Source organism: Talpa occidentalis, unplaced genomic scaffold (assembly GCF_014898055.3).
Source record: "Talpa occidentalis isolate TD23 unplaced genomic scaffold, MPIMG_talOcc4v2.1 talOcc4.498, whole genome shotgun sequence".
NCBI classification, from domain to species: domain Eukaryota; kingdom Metazoa; phylum Chordata; class Mammalia; order Eulipotyphla; family Talpidae; genus Talpa; species Talpa occidentalis.
In genome coordinates, this window is record NW_023604859.1 from 11,445 (window position 1) to 31,515 (window position 20,071).

The window sequence follows — 20,071 nt, forward strand, 5'->3', positions numbered from 1 at the left end:
CCTCACGGAGCACCCCCTATGAACATGTTGTGGGAGCTGCAGACATGCAAGGTAACACCCAGGTCTGGCCTCTATCCTGGGGCCCCTGAGGTGGGGACATTCCTGAGCCACAGGTGAACAGCATGGAGGCAGGGCAGCACCTGGGGCTGTCTTCGACCTCAGAGCCCACTTCCACCTACAGGGAACCCTTAGCAGAGGATGATCCAGCTCTGCACAGCCCATGATTTGACAAGGGCTGTTGCCTGGGAGGATGCAGGAATTTCAGTGACAGCCTGTTCCTGGCATTGGCAGAGACATCATCCTGGAAACTAAAGTTATGAAGGCCGTGGTGCAAGTTGATCTCTGATAAAGATGCTTGTCATGACAGGTTTTTGTCTAAGAACAACCCACCATGCTCTCGGGTGATTCTCTCACCGGATGGTCAGTTATTGAGGAGACGCCCGCAGATGAGAAACAAGAGCACAGAGGCAGGGGCTGCTTAAACAGGGGGGGCTGCGCTTTCCAGTCCCCACAGCACGCAGAGGGAGGAGAACAAGCAAGGGCCCTGCCAGCATCTATGGGAAAACAAAGCTCCAGTGAGTGCCTAAGGGGTGCTTTACCCTCCTGACACCCTCCTGCAACCAATCTGCATGCTGTCTGGCCCCATGCCCTGCCCTGCCGCAGTGACCCTGCCTTTTTGGGCCTGCTCTTCCAGCCCTCATCCTGCAGCCCCTGGAGGCAGGTCTGGAAAAGGGAGAAACCGAGTCTGACTGGGGGGTGAAGAGAAGGGAATGAGGGTGTCCTTGTGGGGTGGGGGTGGGTCTGCCCGGGGAGCAGAGGAGGGGGAGACAGAATCGGGGTCCTGGGGGCCAGGCTGGTGCTGAGCCAGAGAACCCCCCCTCCCCCTGCAGCTTCCTCTGCAGTGACTGTGGTGATGCTGGTGGAAGATGAAAAAGTAGCGTGATGCAAATCACGTGTTCAACCCTCACATTAACAAAAAAAAGTGAACATTTCCCTGTTCCCTCAGATGCTTCTGAGAAACGAGAAGTTGAACTCAGGATGCCCTCTCGCCCTCCAGCACAGCCCTGCTCCGGGATGGGTGTGATGCAGGGGAGTCTCCGGACACGGGGCGGGGCCGGCAACACCAGGAAGTGGTTCAGCCTCAATCTGGGTGCACTTGCACAGCAAGTCTCATCCTCCCCCCCCCGCCCCCCCTGCCCCCCCTGCCCCCCTGCCCCCCCTGCCCCCTACCCTGGCCACACCCCGCCCACCCCACTCCATACTCCCTCAGCCCCCACCTTCCGGCCTGAGTCGCCTTTCCCAGCAGGCCCTGCGGGGACTTCCGGGTGGCCACAGTGCTCTAGAAGCCGCTTTGGATGCCAGGTACATTACATGTGGGCGGGAGGGAGAGTTTTGGACCAGGTGTTGGCCAGAGCCAGCTCCCTCCCCTCCCCTCCCCCTCCCTCCCCTCCCTCCCCCTCCTATCCTGCCTTCCCTCTCCCCTCCCCTTCTCTCCCCTCACTCTCTCCCTTACCCTCCTCTTCCCCCTCCCCTTCCCCCTTCCCTCTCCCTGCCTCTCCCCCCACTCCCAGGCCCCCTCTGCTCTCTCCCCCACCCCCTTCCCCCTCTGCCATCTGCTCTCCCTCCTGCCCTTCCCCTCGCTCTCCCTCCCTTTCCCTCCCCCCTCGGCTCTCTTCCCCTCCCCCTCCACCCCTCCCCCTTCTCTAACTACTTCTGTAAATAAAACTTCTGCCCCTTCATTCTCTAGGTGACTCAGCTTTGGGCGGGGCGGACCCACCCCCTGGTCACTCTTTCTCCTGGGGGCGCCCTGGGTCGTTTCAGGGAAAGCTTCAAAATGTTTCCAGCTATTTCTCCTATGTTCTTTCTCCTCGTGTTCTTTGTGCTCTTTCCCCTGTTCGTCCCCCTTTACACAAGGCCGGTGGCGCAGCTCACGGATACCCTGGGCATTGTTTTGTTGTTATTCTCTTTCGGTTTCATTGTCTAGAGTTTCTGTTGTGCCTTCTACTTCGTTTTTGTTTTTTGATTAAAAAAAAAATTTTTAAGGGCCTCCCCGGTGACGCAGCGGTTGAGCGCTGGTTGCGAAGCTGCCCGCAGCCTCTGCGGCGCCGGTTCGATCCCCGGCTGCTCCCCGGCCACAGGAGGAGGGTCCCACATGGCGCGCGGACCTCTCCTGCCGCCCGCTGCTCCCCTCAGCAGTGTACTTCGGTCCTTCTGCCTGCTCTGCTCCCTGCTCTGGCTCTGGTTTATTCTCTCACCCTCCCGCGCTTCTGACTGTACCCAGTGCATGTATAAACAAACAAAGAAACAAATAAATAAATAAAACATGCCTCTATAAAAAAATTATTTAAACTTTTCTTTATGCATACAAGAACTGGGGTACTGACTAGAGGTGGGGGGGTGGTGAGAATATTCACCAGAGACAGAGCGGGGAACAGAACCGGCGGATCTGCTGAAATACACTGCTGAGGGGAGCAGCAGGAGAGACAGGAGAAGTCTGCTGTGCCATGTGGGTATCTCCCTGTCCAGCCTGGGGATCAAACTCACGCTGCAGTGGCTATGGATAGCTTCATAGTGCTGTGCTTAACCCCTTCATAGTGCTGTGCTTAACCAGGCAGGCCCACTTTCTACTTCTTAATTTGTTTTCTCAAAAGGTAAACTTAATCATTAATCCCACTCATTGTACCTTTACAGTATATGCCAGACTTACCTTTTCTAGGGTTTTATGTTTATTTTAAAGATTTGTTTATTTATGCATACAAGAACTGGGGTATGGGCCAGAGGTGTGGGGGGTGAGAGGATCCACCAGAGACAGAGTGGGGAGCAGGAAAGGCAGATCAACTGAAATTCACTGCTGAGGGAAGCAGGGGGCGAGTCAGGAGAGGTCTGCTGTGCCATGTGGGTAGCTCCCTGGCCAGCTGGGGCTCGAACTCCTTCTACAGTGTCTGTGGACAGCCTTGTGTCTTAACCCCTTGCACTACCAGGGGTCCCTCTAGGGTTTTTAAAATTAATTTTAGGTGTCTGTGTAAATTTGGATTACGAAATGCAGTTAAATAACACCTAAAGGTTCTTTTTTCTGTTTATAACAACTGTATCAATCCAGATAAATTTTGATTGATTGATTAATTGATTTTTCTTTTTATTATGAGTCAGTCTCTTGTTTCTTTGCATATGTGGATACTTTGAGGACCTAAATTTTGTGTCAAGATGTATTTTGTGGAACATAAAATCTACTTCTACAAAGTGTACCAGTGTAAAGTTATAGTGTATTCACAAATCTGTACAACAATTACCACTATTTAAATTTCAAAACATTTTCATCCCCTCACACACAGGCCTCATATCCTAAACTCCCCTCCCCTACTTTCATACTCCCACCAGGACTCACCTATCTTCTCTCTTTCTGAATTTGCCTGTTTTAGGCAGTTAACACGTGACATGTGTCTGGCTTCTGTCCATTAATACAGTGTTCTCAGGACTCATCAATGTTGGTGCATTAATTGGTATTTTGTTGGCTTCTATGAATGAATATAGTCCTATAGATTTGAAATTGCAATATGTTAATCCTACACGGTTCATCTTCGCTGTGTGAATTTCACACATTGTCTGTGCCAGTTCATCACTGGATGGACATTTGGGTTTCCACTTTGGGGCTAATTTGAGTAATGCCACTGTGAACAGTGATGTACAAGGTTTTGTGGAGTATGTTTCCATTTTGGAATCTATACTTAGGAGATCGTTTCGCAGCATTTTGGTGAAGATCAAGTGTGGAATATATACTTAGGAGTAGAACTGCTGTGTCATGTGGTAACTCTTCAACTTCTAAAGGAACTGTCTGTTTCCCAAAGAAGCTGCACCATTTTATATCTCCACTAGCCACATATGTGTTTCCCATTTTTTCTACTTGTCATTGTGGGTATTTTGAAGCTTACCTGTCCTATGACTGTAAAGTGCTGTCCCGTTGTGGTTTTGGTTTGCATTTTTCTTTTTTTTTTTTTTTTTTTTTTTTTTAATTTTCTAGAGGCATGTCTTATTTATTTATTTATTTATTATTTGTTTGTTTGTTTGGTTTATACATGCACTGGGTACAGTCAGAAGCATGGGAGGGTGAGAGAATTCACCAGAGCCAGAGCGGGGAGCAGAGCAGGCAGAAGGACCGAAGTACACTGCTGAGGGGAGCAGCGGGTGGCAGGAGAGGTCTGCGCGCCATGTGGGACCCTCCTCCGGTGGCCGGGGAGCAGCCGGGGATCGAACCGGCTGCAGAGGCTGCAGTCAGCTTCGCAACCCAGCGCTCAACCGCTGCGCCACTGGGGAGGCCCTGGTTTGCATTTTTCTAATCACTGATGATGTGAGCCTCTTTCCACACATTTATTGTCCATTTTATATCTTTTGGGGATAATGTCTATTCAGATCCATGGCCTGTCTTAAGTTGGGTTATTTGTGTCTATTGTTGGTTTGTAGGAACTCACTATATACTAGTGATAATTCTAGGTGTGTCCCTTATCAGATACATGATTTTCAAAAATTGTCTGTCATTCTCTGAGTTCTTTTCACATTCCTGCCAGAGTACTGTAAGTTCAAGAATCTGCTGTCCTCCCCATCTATCTTTTTTTTTTTTTTCATTGTTGGTCTTTGATGTCATCCATTAACTAGTCCATGGTAAGAAACACGCATTTGTCCCTGAAGTTTTCTTGCAAAAGCTTTTAATCATTTCAGTTTTTACATTTAGAACTTTATACATTTTGATTAAGTTTTGTATGTGATTTGAGGCAGGCGTTCAAATGCATTCTTTTGTTGTGGGAATGTACTTTCCGCACAATCATTTGATAGGATGATTCTTCCTTGCACATTGGATTGTCATGACAACTGTCAAAATTAATTGAGGATAAATGTATGGGTTTATTTTTAGACAATTGTATTTCATTGATCTATATGTCTATCATTATGCTAATACTTTTAATAGTCTTTTTTTTAACGATTTATTTATGCATACAAGAATGGGCTTATAGGCCAGAGGTGCAGGGGTTGAGAGGATTCACCAGAGACAGAGTGGGGAACAGAACAGACAGCCTGAAGAAATACACTGCTGAGGGAGCAGCGGGCGAGACAAGAGAGGTCTTCTGTGCCATGTGGGTTGCTCCCTGGCCGGGGATCAAACTCCTGCTGCAGTGGTTTCAAACAGCTTCAGAGTTTGTATCCTAACCCCTTGCTCAGCAGGGAGCCTTAATAGTCTTGAACATTGTAGTCATATACATTTGCAATCGCAAGATGTGACTCCTGCAAGGTTGATCTTTATTAAGATTATTCCGGCTCTCTTGGATTCCTTGATTTTCCAGTGAATTTTAGGATGAATTGACTGATGTTACAAAGACGAAAACAAAATGAAACGTCAAAGTAACAACAACAGCGAAAAAGAACCACAGCTTGCATTTATAGGGAGTGCCCTGAATCTGTGTGACTCTCAGGGAAGCATGGTTCATAGTATGAATCCGCAGTGTATGAACATGGAATGTCTTCTCATGCATTTGGTCAATTTCATTTATTTGAAAGATGTTTAGTTTACAGCCCACTGGATGTTCATTTAAATCTCTACATTTTGTGACAGAAGATTCTTGCTCACTATGTAGTCACATTTTTCTATTGCTACAAATGAAGGGCATTATTTCTACTGTGTCCCACATCCTCTTGGGACAAGCTGAGTACCAAACACACAGACAAAGCCACAAGATCCCTCTTAATGTCCAGACTCTGACCCCCATGTTATTTTTATTTCTGAGTTTTACAGTCAAAGTTAACTTCTTCATTGTAACTACCAGAAATCGCAGTGTAGAGGGGCTTGCCATGAATTTGGGACTGTGCTGAGTGGTGAAGGGAGTGACCAAATCCAGGCCAACATTTTTAAAAGAACTGCTAACATGCCTCTGTGTGTGTGTGTGTGTGTGTGTGTGTGTGTGTGTGTTTTATGCGAGGCAGTAAGGGTGGCCATGGATCTGAAAGTGGTCAGAACTTGCTTTTAATGGTTTCCCCTTCTCGCTCTCGCTTTCACAGACCACATGCCCCACCTCAGAAGATTCATAAGGTGAGTGGAGGCCCACCACTGTACCCTTGATTTTCTGATGTTGAACCATTCTTGTGTCCCTGGAATAAATGCTACTTGGTCGTGGTGAATTATCTTATGGATACATTGTTGGATTCTATTAGCTAAAATTTTATTGAGGAGTTTTGCGTCAGTGTTCATTAGAGAGATTGGCCTGTAGTTTTCTTTTTTTGTGTTGTCCTTGTTTGGTTTTGGTATTAGTATAATTTCGGCTTCATAGAACAACAGGGAGCTTCTGTGCAGTAGTGCAGTGCTCCTTGGCAGCAAGAGAAGGCCAATACATCCTGGGGCAGGAGGCCTGGGGCGGGAGATTAACCTGCCAAGGATCAAAGTCTCTAGGAAAAATTCTCTATGGAGGCAGTGGGTCATCCTGATTTTTTTTTAATTATTTTATATTATTTTTTTAATTTTATATATTTTTACATCATTTTTCATTTTTGTACAATGTATGCATTTTGTCATGGTTATAGTCCCATACAATTCCCACCACTCCTTGTTTTCACCCTACTCCCACATTCCCCCTCCCCCCCATTGTGTCTCTGGTTTATAGTTGCTTGTTGATTTTGATTTCTACTTTATTATAATTAGTCTTTTTCCTGGTCCCTTATTTAGGTTTTCCTGCTATGAGTGAGACCATCCAGTGTTTTTCTTTTTCTTTCTGGCTTATTTTGCTGAGCATGATCCCTTCTGGCTCCATCCATGTTGCTGCAAATGGCATGAGTTTATCTTTTTTGATTTCTGAGTAATATTCCATTGTATATATGTACCTCATCTTGATCCAGTCATCTATTTGGGGCATTTGGATTGTTTCCATAGCTTACCTATTGTAAATAGTGCTGCTATTGTTATAGGGCAGCCCTGATACAAAACGGGTTGCCTGACTGTGGGTCCTCACCCACGTGCTTAAAAGGACTTATCAATGCTCTACTGCAGGCACACACGAAAGGTTAATAAAAGGTTTATTTACAAGGGAAGGGCAAATGAGGAAATGTACAGCTCAGGGAGAAAAATGGGAGACAAAGTTTTAAATGCGTCCTACCCAATCCGCCAATCTGGGATCCCAAATGGCACTCTGAGAGCTGGCCGCAAGCCAGGAGCCATGAAGCCAGGAGGCAAGCGACAGAGCGAGAGACCCCAAGGCCCATGTGTTTGGTTTTTATACCTAACCTGGCTGCTTAACTCCACCCTCAGGTCCCAGCTACCTTCCCTTTGGTGGTGACGGGATTTGTTTTTCCCAATGTCCTGATGACTTTGGTCTGGAGTAGGGGTGGAGTCCACAAAGCCTGTATGGGATTAGCTCAGAATATCCTTTCCCCCTAACACTATAAACATAGGGGTGCAGGTGCCCTTTTGAATTAATGTTTCTGTGTCCTTTGAGTGAATACCTAGGAGTGGAATTGCTGGATCATATGGAAGCTCTATCTTTAGTAGGTTGAGCTCTATCTTTAGTAGTAGTGATTGGACCAGTTTGCACTCCCACCAGCAGTGCAGGAGAGTTCCTTTTTCTCCACAACCTCGACAACATTTGTTGTTGCTAGCTTTTTTAATATGTGCCATTCTCACTGGTGTAAGATGGTATCTCACTGTAGTTTTGATTTGTATTTCCCTGATTATAAGTGATGTTGAACATTTTTTCATATGCTTGTTGGCCATTTGCATTTCCTCTTTAGAGAAGTTTCTTTTTATCTCTTCTGCCCATTTTTTGACTGGATTATTTACTTTGTTTTTGTTGTGTCTCATCAGTTCTCTGTAAATTTTTGTGATCAGTCCTTTATCATTAGTGTTGTGTGCAAAAATTTTCTCCCAGTTGGTGGGGTGTCTCTTTGTTTTGGTTACTGTCTCTTTTGTTATACAAAAGCTCTTTAATTTGATGTCTCAGCTGTTTATCTTTGCCTTCACTATCACTGCTTTGGGTGATGTGTCTGTAAAGATGTCTTTGATGTGCATATCACGTAGTGTTTCGCCTATATTTCATTCTATATATTTTATGGTTTCAAGTCTTATGTCTAGTTGTTTAGTCCATTTTGAGTTGGTTTTTGTGCATTTGTGTGTGGTAGTAGTCAAGCTTCATTCTTTTGCATGTAATGACCCAGTTTTCCCAGCACCATTTATTGAATAAAATTTCTTTGCTCCATTGCATATTCTTTGCTCCTTTGTCAAAGATTAGTTGACCATAAATCTGTGGGTTTATTTCTGTATTTTCTATTCAGTTTCATTGGTTCGTGTGTCTGTTCTTGTTCCAATACCTTTCAGTTTTGATTATTATGGCTTTGTAGTATAGTGTGAAGTCTGGGAGTGTGATACCTCCATCCCCCCCGTTTATTTTTTTCAGGAGAGCTTTGTCTATTCGGGTTATTTGGTGGCTCCATATAAATTTCATCAATATTTGTTCTATTTCTTGGAAGAACGTCATTGAAATTTTTTATTGGAATAGCATTGAATCTGCAAATTGTTTTTGGTAGGATGGCCATTTTGATAATGTTAATTCTTCCAATCCATGATCAGGGGATGTCTTTCCATTTCTTTGTGACTTCTATTTCTTTTAACAGTATTTTATAGTTTTGTTTGTATAGGTTATTTACCTCTTTTGTTAGGTTTATTCCCAAGTGTTTGATTTTTTTTTTGTTTCAATAATAAAATGGATGGTTTTCTTGGTTTCTTCTTCAGATTTGTTTGTGTATAGGAAGCCTACTGATTTTAGTGTGTTGATTTTGTATCCTGCAACTTTACTAAACTGATTGATTGATTAGTTTGATTAGTTTTTCTGTGGTGTTTTTGGGGTTCTCTATGTATATTATCATATCATCTGCAAATAGTGATAGTTTAACTTCTTCCTACCCTATTTGAATTCCTTGTACGTCTTTCTCTTGTTTTATTATTCTGGCTAGGACTTCCAGTATTATATTGAAAAGCAGTGGTGAGAGTGGACATCCTTGTCTTGTTCCAGATCTTTATGGAAATGTTATTAATTTTTTTAAAAAAGTGTTCTGTTGAGCCTCCCTGGTGGCACAGCAGTTTGAGCGCAGCACTGTGAAGCTGTCCACAGCCTCTGCAGTGCCAGTTCGATTCCTGGCGGCCAGGGAGATTCCCACATGGTGTGGCAGACCTCTCCTGTCTTGCCCGCTGCTCCCCTCAGCAGTGTATTTTGTCAGTCTGCCTGTTCTGCTCCCTGCTCTGTCTCTGGTGAATTCTCTCACCCTCCTGTGCCTCTGGCCTATACCCCAGCTCTTGTAAAAATAAATAAATCTTTAAAATAAAAAGTGTTCTTCTATTTATTTTTATTTTATTTTTTTTAATATTTATTTATTTATGCATACAAGAGGTAGGGTACAGGCCAAAGATGTGGGAGGTGAGAGGATTCACCAGAGGCAGAGCAGGGAACAGAACAGGCAAACTTACTGAAATACGCTGCTGAGGGGAGCAGCGGGTGAGACAGGGGAGGTCTGCTTCGCCATGTGTGTTGCTCTCTGGCTGGCCGGGGATTGAACTCATGCTGCTGAGGCTGTGGATTGCTTCATAGTGCAGTGCAGAACCCCTTGCGCCACCAGGGAGACCCAATGCTTTTAACTTTTCACCATTTAGAATGATATTAGGTAAGGGCTTGTCATATATGGCCTTTATGATGTTGAAGTATGTTCCTTGTATCCCAAGAATTTCAAGGGCCTCTATCATTTTCTGATGTTGAACCATCCTTGTGTCCCTGGAATAAATCCTACTTGGTTGTGGTGAAATATCTTATGGATACATTGTTGAATTCTGTTAGCTAAAATTTTATTGAGGATTTTTGCTTCAGTGTTCATTAGAGAGATTGGGTTATAATTTTCTTTCTGTGTGTTGTCCTTGTTTGGTTTTGGTATTTGTGTAATGTTGGCTTCATAGAACGTGTTTGGTATTGTCCCTTCCTTCTCAATTTTTTGAAAGAGTTTGTGAAGGACAGGCACTAGTTCCTTTCTGAATGTTTGGTAGAATTCATTTGTAAATCCATCAGGTCCTGGGCTTTTGTTTTGGGGGAGGGCTTTGATTACCATTTCAATTTCTCTGCTTGTAACTGGGCTGTTTAGGTGTTCTTTTTCTTCTTTATCTAGCTTTGGGTGATTATAAAGTTGAAGGAATTTGCCCATCTCTTGTAGATTGTTGAACTTTTTTGCATGTAACTCTTCATAGTAGTTTCTGATTATTCTTTTGATTTCTGCTGTGTCTGTTGTGATTTCTCCTCTTTCATTTTTGATGCTCTTTGTCTGTGTTTTCTCCTGTTTTTCCTTTGTGAGCCTGGCTAGGGGTTTGTCTATTTTATTTATTTTTTCAAAGAACCAGCTTTCAGTTTCATTGAGCTTTTGGATTTATTTTTAGTTTCTATTTTGTTTATTTCTGCTTTGATTTTTATTATTTCCTTTCTTCTACTTGTTTTAGGGTTTTTTGTTGTGTTGTTGTTGTTGTTCTTTTTCTAGTTCTTTGAGATGTGAGATTAGGTTGTTTCTTTGAGTTCTTTCTTGTTTCTTGATGTGAGCCTGTATTGCTATATATTTTCTCCTGTTGCAACTTTTGTGAGGAGTCTCCTCTCTTCTCTGTCTCTCTTAGCTCTTCCCCAAGGAAAGTCTCTGCAGTGAGGGGATGTGGTATGTCTGGGTGTGATGGAGCCACATCCATGGGCTGACATGAAGCCAGAGAAACACAGCTCATGGGGCTGAAGGGCTGAAATTTAAATGCTATCACTTTTAAATAACTTCTGTTTAAGGGGCCAGATGTGATGGAGATTAGTGTTTTGTACAACACATGCACATGACGAGCATCTCCAAATCCCCGAAGTTTTCTTTTCTGGACAGATTTCCAGACTCGTGGAGCCACAGAGGCCCAGGTCAACTGCGTGTCCTTCCCTGTGAAGAATTGTGTCTACTTCATCTCTGCCTCTCACATTGACTTGGAGCTTTACAGGAAGAGCAATGGCCCCGGCCCCGATTAACAAGAGGAAGAGGGAGGAAGCAACATGCTCCATCTGCCTGCAGCTGATGACAGAGCCTGTGAGCTTTGACTGTGGGCATAGCTTTTGCCACCAGTGCATAGAGGGCAGCATTGAGGAGCAACAAGAGAAGTCAGGGGAGCAACCAGGGACATCAGTGGAGCAACCAGAGAGGAGGAGATCAAGGTGGAGATGGGCCTCTGACTACCGTTTGCTTCGGGCATCAATGGGTGAGAAATATATGGAGTGTTTAGGTGAATACATCAGTGCAGCCCACAGGAAGTTAGAGAGTGAGAAGCTGTGTGAGGAACACGGAGAGCAGCTCCGCCTGTTCTGTGAGGACACCGGGCAGCTCATCTGCAGTGGCTGTGCACAGTCTCCCCAGCACAGTGGACATGACCATGTCCTTGCCAAAGATTTGCCTCTGCGCTCCAAGGTGAGTGAGGGCCCAATCCTGCAACAGAATGTGATCTGAGTCTGGTCTCCAAGATCTAAGGTTATTGATGCTGAAACGCAAGATTGTGATCCAGAAATAAAACTTTAATCATCTCATTCTTCGAAAAATTACTTCATGTTAATTCCCCAGCAGTCCATATGGACTTTCATAGGATGGGGAGTCTTGTCCCTGTTCTCTCCTGCTGTGATGCCCCCTGCTGGAGAATACAGTTGTCCAAACACACCGGCCTGTTTTCTCTTCACACGTGTGTAAATTAGAGAAATCACAATGTGAAGGTCATGTGACAGATTCAAAAAACAGGCACAGAGACCATTAGATTTTATTTCTCCTGCACTCTGCAAGGCTAAAGCAGTCAGCAAAAGAAAACTCCCTGGAGTTCCTTCACGTGGTTTTGTACCCCACTAATTTCGGTGTGAATCCTGGGAGCTTCCTGGAAGAGAGTCCTGATGGATACAGACAACTGTCCACATACAGGAGGAGGAGAAAGCCTCTTTTATGGTTTACTGTCTTGTTCTGGGTGCAGCATTTCCTGGCGAGGCTGAAGAGGTCCATATAGCTGTTTCTGAGGGTCAGCACATGAGGCTCAAAAAGCCGATAGTCAGAGCCTTTGGGTATGTTAGTTACCCCTTCCCCAGCCTCCGATTCTACAGCAGACATGATGGCAGCCATCCTGCCACGTGCCCTGGGAATAAGGGGTCACCTGTATCACTGCACACAGTCCTTGGGGCACTTATACTGAAAGTGTAAGGATTCAGTGATATTTCATGTCATTCTAGTATCTTGGGAGGCAGGGATTCCTCTCAGGAACCTGATGAATCTGTTGTCTTAACTACACATTCTGTCTTCACCCAATTTTGATCAGGAAAAACTCCAGGAGGCTAAGACAAAACTGAGAGACCTGAGTTGGAAGTTGAAGCCAAGAGAACAAACAACAGAATGGGAGGTAAGAAATTGAGTCTTTTCCATCTTAGAACGTAGACAGAGGGTGTGGTTGGGCAGATAATAAACTTGATGGTTTGTTGTCACCAGCCCATGAGAAATAGATGACAGCCAAGGAAATATGCATTCTTTTATGTCCCTAATGTCTATGAGAATTTGTCTGTATCTTTTCAACCTTTCAATAATGTTTAGGATACCCAGTATCTAAGCCCATAGAGATAGAATTTTGATCTTTCTTGCATACAACATCCTAGACTGGGTTTCACATTATAAATACCTCAGATTAAAGAACTGAAGTGTTCAATAACTTCATGACTTGAAGACCTCAAACATCATTTTGACACATTCACCACCGTACAGGGTTTGATTTGCCCCCCACACTGCCTCCCCCATGTTCCACAAACCATTTTTGCAAGCAGTGAGAACAGGGTCCCTCCAGGTGAGCTCAAGTCCGTGCCGCTCGTGAGGCTGATGATGAGGACAGAGTTGCTGCAGCTCCTGTGCACTGGGGGTCTCAGACTTTCCATAGCTGCCCCTCTCTTGGGAAGAGAACACAGACTTTAGCAAATATTGAGGTCATCCCTCAGTTGGCAGTTAGTGCTCTAGACTCTTTAGTCATCCTCCTCTCTCAGGGGTGTCTTCCAGCCTCTGCACTGATCCCTTGTGTGTGGGTGTTAAAGTTCACACTCAAAGGACAGTCACACGTCCCTCATGTTAGGGTGTTGGGTAGTGGAGAGAACCTCCATTGTTACAGACATGAAGGGAAACCACATCAGTGTCAGAGTTGGAGCTGCTCTCTCCTCCTCCACCAACGTTCCAGTTCATCTGGGTCAGCACCTTGACCACAATATCTCAGTCACTGCCACACTGCGTGAGCTGATAGTGTAGCCGTAGAAACTGCAGTTCTGTATCTGCCCAATTAAAGCAAGTCCCACCAGATGGGTGGTTTGCTTTCTGGTGGTTGTAAACTCACAGATGGTAAAAGGCCTCTGGCTGTGTGGATGCTTCTTTCTGGTAACTATGAGCACATTCTGCCCTCCAGACCTCCCCTCTGAGTACCGGGGAATCACCAACCAGCCTTGCTTGGTGATGTTCAGCAAAAGCCTTCCCTTCACACACTCCCTCAGGAATGGAGATTTACACATCCCTGTGCCTGGTGGGGAGCAGGTGGAAGGAGGAACAAAGGTGATGGTGTTTAGTGGGTGGGTTTCATGTGGGAAGGAACTATTTGTGCAGATGGAGAGTGGAGATGGCGGCACCACAGAGTGAAGATGATGCTGATAAAGGATATTATGACACCACCCAGTTGATTCAGCAGCAGCAAACTTATGACATTCCTCCACCTCCTAGGGCTCATGTGAAGAGTGTCTTTGTAGCTGAACAGGCTTTTCTGTGTGTGTGTCTGTTGGGGCCATAGGGGAGAGTGTTCAAATAAGCAAATCATAAAATTCCCCATGCTCCCCAACTTACCCATTGTCATTCCTGGCATCAGTGTCACACGGTGGAGCCCCCCTCTCCACTCTCCATCTGCACAAGGGGTTCTTCCTCCCAACCTGGAACTTTCCCCAGTAAACAGTGTCCCTGGGTCCCTCCTGTCACCTGCTCCCCCCATCCCATGTTCTGGGGTTTTTGGGGTTTTTTTATTTTTTATTAATTTTTTAATTTTTTACATCATTGTTCATTTTTAAACAATTTTTGCTTCCCCCCACCCCCTCAGGTGTAGTCCGCATAGAGTTTCCTTCACCAGTTCACCTGTGCACCCATCACCTTAGTCCCCTGTGCTCCTCCCTCCTCCTCCCTTGCAGGTTGTCTCTGGTTTATAATTATCTGTTTTTGCTTTGTTGTGTTTTGTGCTGTTATTGTTTTTTTACACTGATGTCTTATTTGGTTCCCCTATATTCCTGCTATAAGTGGAATATTTTTCTTTTTCCTTCTGGCTTGTTTTACTGAGCATGATGTCTTTCAGCTCCATCCACGTTGCTGCGAATGGCATGAGTTTATCTTTTTCGATTGCTGAATAATATTCCATTGTGTATATGTACCACATTTTCTTAATCCAGTCATCTATTTTGGGGCGTTGTGTTGTTTCCAGGTTTTACCTATTGTAAATAGGTGTACAGGTGTTCTTTTGAATCAATGTTTTTGTGTCCTTTGGGTAGATCCCTAGGGGTGGAATTGGCAGGTCATACGGTAGCTCCATTTTTAGTAGACTGAGGAACCTCCAGACAGCTTTCCACAATGGTCTCCCACTAGCAATGTTGGAGAGTTCCTTTTTCACCACATCCTTGCCAACATTTGTTGTTGCTTGTTTTTTTGATATGTGCCATTCTCACTGGTGTAAGGTGATGTCTCAATTCCACATTTTGGTTTTTTGTTTTTGTTTTTAATACATTTTATTTTATATAATTCTTATATCATTTTTCATTTTTGCACAATGTATGCATTTTCATTTTGGTTATATTCCCCGTACAATTCCCACCCCCCTTATTTTTACCCTGATTCCTTACCCCCCCCCGCCCCCATAGTGTGTTTCTGGTTTATAGTTGCTTGTTGATTTTTATTTTTTTCTTTATTATAATTAGTCTTTTTCCTGGTCCCTTATTTAGGTTTTCTAAATTCCTGCTATGAGTGAGACCATCCGGTATTTTTCTTTTTCTTTCTGGCTTATTTTGCATGATCCCTTCCAGCTCCATCCATGTTGCTGCAAATGGCATGAGTTTATCTTTTTTGATTGCTGAGTAATATCCCATTGTGTATATGGACCACATCTTCTTGATCCAGTCATCTATTTTTGGGCATTTGGGTTGTTTCCAGCAGTTCCACTCCTATGTATTTACCCAAAGGAACAGAAACATTGATTATAAAGGGCACTTGCACCCCTATGCTTATGTCAGCACTATTTACAATAGCTAAGCTATGGAAACAATCCACATTCTGTTTTTAAATCCTACTAGATCATGAAAATATTGTCCTTTGTGTCTGACCATAGGATCTTCCTGGCTCATCCATGTTGTAATACAGCAGCGTTTCCTGTTTTTTTAAGGTGGAAGTGTTATAGACGATTTTCATTAGGGAAGCAGGCAGCACTGACAGAGGAGAAACGAAGCTCTTTATTCATAATGGCAGGCTTCACACCAGCAATCCCAGAGGAGATCTCTCTCCAATATCTGAATCCTGAGCAACTATGTTACAGAGTATTTATTGACTAAAGCAAGGGATATATGTAGTCAGCTAGGAATGCACTTGTCAGGATGCATGTAGCCTTAAGGGCACTTAACCGATGTTCCCTGAAATTCAAAATCTACAGGCTCTGTCCCAATGTCAGCTAATCCACAGTCAGCCTAACATTTTATACTTCATTTCCCCCTTTTTAATTTTTATTCCATCATATCTATGGTGCTCACATCTCAGGGTGCAGCCTTCGAAGACAGGTTTTTTTAGGGTTCCAGTGTGTGTAAGAGAAACTACAGTCAGTCACCAGGCACTGCCCAGTGTACTGTTTTTGTTTCGTCCTCCTGGACTTTCTGACCTCCCCTCTGGTGTATGTGTGGGTTAGCACTTAGAATTTACTGTCCTTGTCTCAGAAGCCTCTTTAACTCTCCTGATGTCCCTGCCTGCACTGTCCCTGAAGCTGCCTTCTTAACCGTAACATTCCCTGGGACTCAGTACCCATTGTATAAACGGAGCCCCTCACTGCTGTTAGGACAAAGGTCGTCGATCTGACCAGTCACTGCTTCCTGCTGAAAATGGGTGATGCGGGCGAGCAGTCAGGGCTCCACTGCAGGGTGGCGAAAGGCCTGGCAGGAAGGACTGTGGAAGCATCCTGTCAGGCTCTGTAAAAAAACCATCTGAAGTCTGTTGGCTTTGAGGCTACAGGAGATGATTTTGACGAGGGTTTGAGGATGCAAGGCCCAAACAAGAAAATGATAGTGAAAAATTAGTGAGGGAACCAGCAAGAATAGCAACCAGGACAAAAGTTGGTTTCCTATAGGGGCCAAGATTGATTGTAGCCTACTAGACCCTTGTCCCACCTGTGAAGCCATTTGTAATACAGATTTCTTTTTAATAACTTTGGTTTTTCTTTTATATCATTCTAAGCATTAATGTGTCTGGCTCAGGCTAGTCATCTCTAGGTCAGTCTAAGGAGAATGGAGCAGGGCAGATTTAGTGGCCCTGATTCACCAAGAGGGTGATTTTTTTTTTTTTTTTTTTTTGCCTGACACTTTTGGGGTCACCTGAGATTTTTCTCAGCTCTGGACTTCTTTAGAAAACTTCTACTCCTGTAGCTGATTTCATAGTCAGAGACAGCTGACAGTCAAGCCTGTCCCCCCATCTTGGCCTGTGGTTTCGACTGACACTCTGGCTCTCAGGGTAGAACAGTCCCTCTTGTAGTACTCTGTGCAATAGCACTGAGGGCATGGCGTGGAGGGTGCCTTCTTCAGATACTCATGGCTGAGCTGTCCTGCTACTGGCAGTAGAAGCAGGCTGGCAGCCCATGAACGGGGTGAGGGCCTGAATGCCTTGGACGATTTGGTCCAAAGCAAGTCTGAGGTGGCAGGGGGCTGGCTGTGCCCGCTGCCATATACTAGGCCCTTCTCTTGTCCTTCTCCTTTTATTTTTCTGTTTTTCCTCAGTCTGACTGGTCTCCTCCCTGTCAATGTAGGCCTCAAGGTAATGTTTAATCTTCAGCTAATGAAATAAACCAGTAGAATCACTAGTCCTTTTAGTTTGTAGTGAGTCACTGCAGCACATACACATGTTTTTCCTAAGATCCCTCTCTCACACCTAAATATTTTCTTTGCTTTCTTACTTTCCTTTAACACTTGCTTTTGCTTTCTTTATTTTTTCTTCCTTTCTTGCAACACTACTTTTTAACACTTTCTATTGCTTTCTTAAAAATTTCCTTCCTTTCTCAGACCTACCTGCTTTTGTGTTTTTACTACTTCTTGCTTTAGCCTTTTTAACATTTTCTCAAAATTTCTTTTCCTGGGCCTCCCCTGGTGGCGCAGCAGTTGAGCGCTGGGCTGCAAGGCTGCCTGCAGCCTCTGCAGCGCCGGTTCGTTTCCTGGCCACTGGCGAGGGTCCCACCAAAAAAAAAAAAAAAAAGATTTTTCCTCCCTCTCAAACCTTCAACTCTTGCTTTTGCTTTCTTTAAACACTCTCGCTATCTTTTAGACTTTTAACACTTGCTTTTACCTTCTTACTTTTTCTGAGATCCCTCTTTCAGACCTTGAAAACATCCATACTTAATACAATTTTTTCTTTCAAACGCACATCTCACTGTACTTTCATTTAGGATTATTACATCCTCTGTTTTTAGTAAGACATTGCAATAGCCATGATACTATGATCTCTTTGAAATAGATGACTTAGATGGAAACACATGTTTTCAAAGAGAACAGTTTTCTTTTTTTACTATACGGATTCATCTCAGTCCCATGTGCACAGACCCTGATTTTCAAACTCTCCTGAAAGACGCCTTGTGATGACTGGTGCAACCAGAGTTTTTGGGCAGCCACGTGTGTGAGAACTTACTCCCTTGTTTGTGGATAGCTCATTTGCTCCAAGAGGCCTTTTTGGACCTTTTTCTAAGGCATGAGGGATCAACCTCAGAAACATTAATTGTGGGAGCTGTTCACTTTAGTTACCACTCAGTCTCACTGAAATATTTCAGTGTCACCTAACTTGCTCCACCTGCACTGGGCTCTGGGAGGATCAACTTGCTCTCCTGTTCTGGGCCCTGTGGGTGGGGATGGGATTCATCAGACCTGGGCCTCCATCAGTATCCAGGTGGAATTCACTGCTTTTTTTGTTGGATGGAGGATTTACAGAGACATCCCTCATGCCAAGCCCCATGACATGGGGATTCCCTAACTCACCTTTTGTCCTTGTGTCTTTGTAGGACATGAAAGACTCCTTGGCCACGTAAGTGCTATCCTTATTTGGAGGGAAGGGGTCTGAGTGCATAGAGCTCACGGGATGTCCTGCTGAGGAAATCTGTCCTCTGAGTCTAGGAGTTCAGTCCCAGAGTCCGTGTCTTCAGAACCTCACACAGACTGCAACAATTCTGAGCTCCACTGTGAGGAGAGGAAAAATTAAAAACCGACGAAGGTATGGAAGTCAAGAATTCTTCAGTGTTAACTACGTTGCCAACCTACCCCTGGGCAGGGTGACAGCAGACAGTTTCTTTAGTTGTTGCAGTGGAGGGTTCAGGATGCCCCAGAGCTTCCTCTGGACACAGGATACTGTGGACCTCTGGGACTCTTCAGATTCCTACACATTGATTAACTATGTCCCCCAAGTGAATCAATTCCTTGATTCCAGTTTTCCTTTTACCGGTTGTCATAAAAATTAAGTGCCTCAACCTTTTTAAGGAGTTTAGCACAGTCGCTGGTCCATAAAGTTTACTGTTCATATTTCAGTAAGTCTGACAACAATACCTACGTGTAGATGATGCAAATAATATTAGGACCTTGCGCAAATGACATTTTCAAATCCCTCATCCACAATTACAGAGTTCTAATGTTCGAAAAAGCTCAGTGTTTCCCCTGACTCATATCTCTGCTAAATTAGCCTGAAACAGAAATTATTTACTGTCTTTTTCAGTTATATGTTGCTGTTAACACTTCAGTGGCTTATAGCTAAATACACACATTTTCTGAAAGAATTGTGTGTGGGAATTCTGGGTACACCTAAGGTGGGGTCACAAAGAGCAGTTATGGTGCTGGACTGTGTGTCATCTGTTAATTCCTGTGGGGAATAATCCTCTCCCAATATTCTTCCAGTTGTTGGAAGAATTTGTTTCTTTGTGGATAAAGGGCTTGGCCCTGATTCTTATCACCTGAGAGCTGCCTCAGCTTCTGGAAGCTACCACAATAATGGTACATGGGCTTTCCACATGGCCAGTTATTTCTTTTAAGTGATCTGAGCTGAGAAGATAGTCTTTAAATTAAGTCAACTGTAGTATGGGGCCTGATGTAAGGCAACATGACCATAATGGCAACCATCTTGTCAAAGATACGTGTTTGCCATTGCTCAGAGGTAATTCTCAGGTTATGCCCACACTCACCTGGAAGGAATTTTATAAGGCTGGGACAATGAGGGGGCAGCGATCATGCAAGCGCCCTGGAGTCGCCCTCCATTGTGGTCACCCTGATCTGCACTCATATAACTGTGCTTAAAATCTTTATTACTCCTACCTGCTGCAGGACTGTGGATGTGTTGATTCAAGGCTATGGCAGACCCTGCTAGCGGTGGGCACATAGTTTAGAGGATCTGCACATTGTCATTATAACCTCAAAATATTCTGAATTTTTATATTTTGCCTCAAGGATTTCAGATAAGGATTTTGAAACTGTGTGTGTTTCCTCTCCCCTGTCTTCTCCGCCAGCAATTTTAAATAGAGTATCTCTGGTTTTGATCCAATAAAGATGCATGGAAGGGAAAAGCAGGATTGATGTAACTTGTGTTCGATTTCAATGAGTTGATTTATCTGCTGTTACCATTTACACAAGACATTACAGTATGATTCAGTGTATTTCTGAAATCAGCTTCTGTCGCCCATAAACGGATTCTTTTTCTTTAAAAGCCCTCATTATTAAGACATTTCTTACAGTAATTGTTA

The 20,071-nt window shown here is 44.2% G+C and overlaps 1 protein-coding gene across 1 annotated transcript; it reads left to right on the plus strand.

Annotated features, from left to right (window-relative positions):
* The first annotated feature begins 1,320 nt into the window (after positions 1-1,320).
* LOC119258478 (E3 ubiquitin-protein ligase TRIM38-like) lies at positions 1,321-18,546 on the plus strand. Its single transcript, XM_037526789.1, has 5 exons — positions 1,321-1,362; positions 10,918-11,487; positions 12,371-12,451; positions 18,350-18,372; positions 18,462-18,546. The coding sequence occupies exons 2-5, from the start codon at positions 11,035-11,037 to the stop codon at positions 18,544-18,546; spliced, it is 642 nt and encodes a 213-aa protein (XP_037382686.1). The 5' UTR covers positions 1,321-1,362; positions 10,918-11,034.
* The last annotated feature ends 1,525 nt before the right edge of the window (positions 18,547-20,071 follow it).

Bases quoted from the DNA above. Each gene is read 5' to 3' on its own strand.
- LOC119258478 (XM_037526789.1), top strand. From the start codon at position 11,035: ATGGCCCCGGCCCCGATTAACAAGAGGAAGAGGGAGGAAGCAACATGC. The intron at 11,488-12,370 runs GTGAGTGAGGGC...AATTTTGATCAG, and splicing joins ATTTGCCTCTGCGCTCCAAG to GAAAAACTCCAGGAGGCTAA. The intron at 12,452-18,349 runs GTAAGAAATTGA...GTGTCTTTGTAG, and splicing joins AACAAACAACAGAATGGGAG to GACATGAAAGACTCCTTGGC.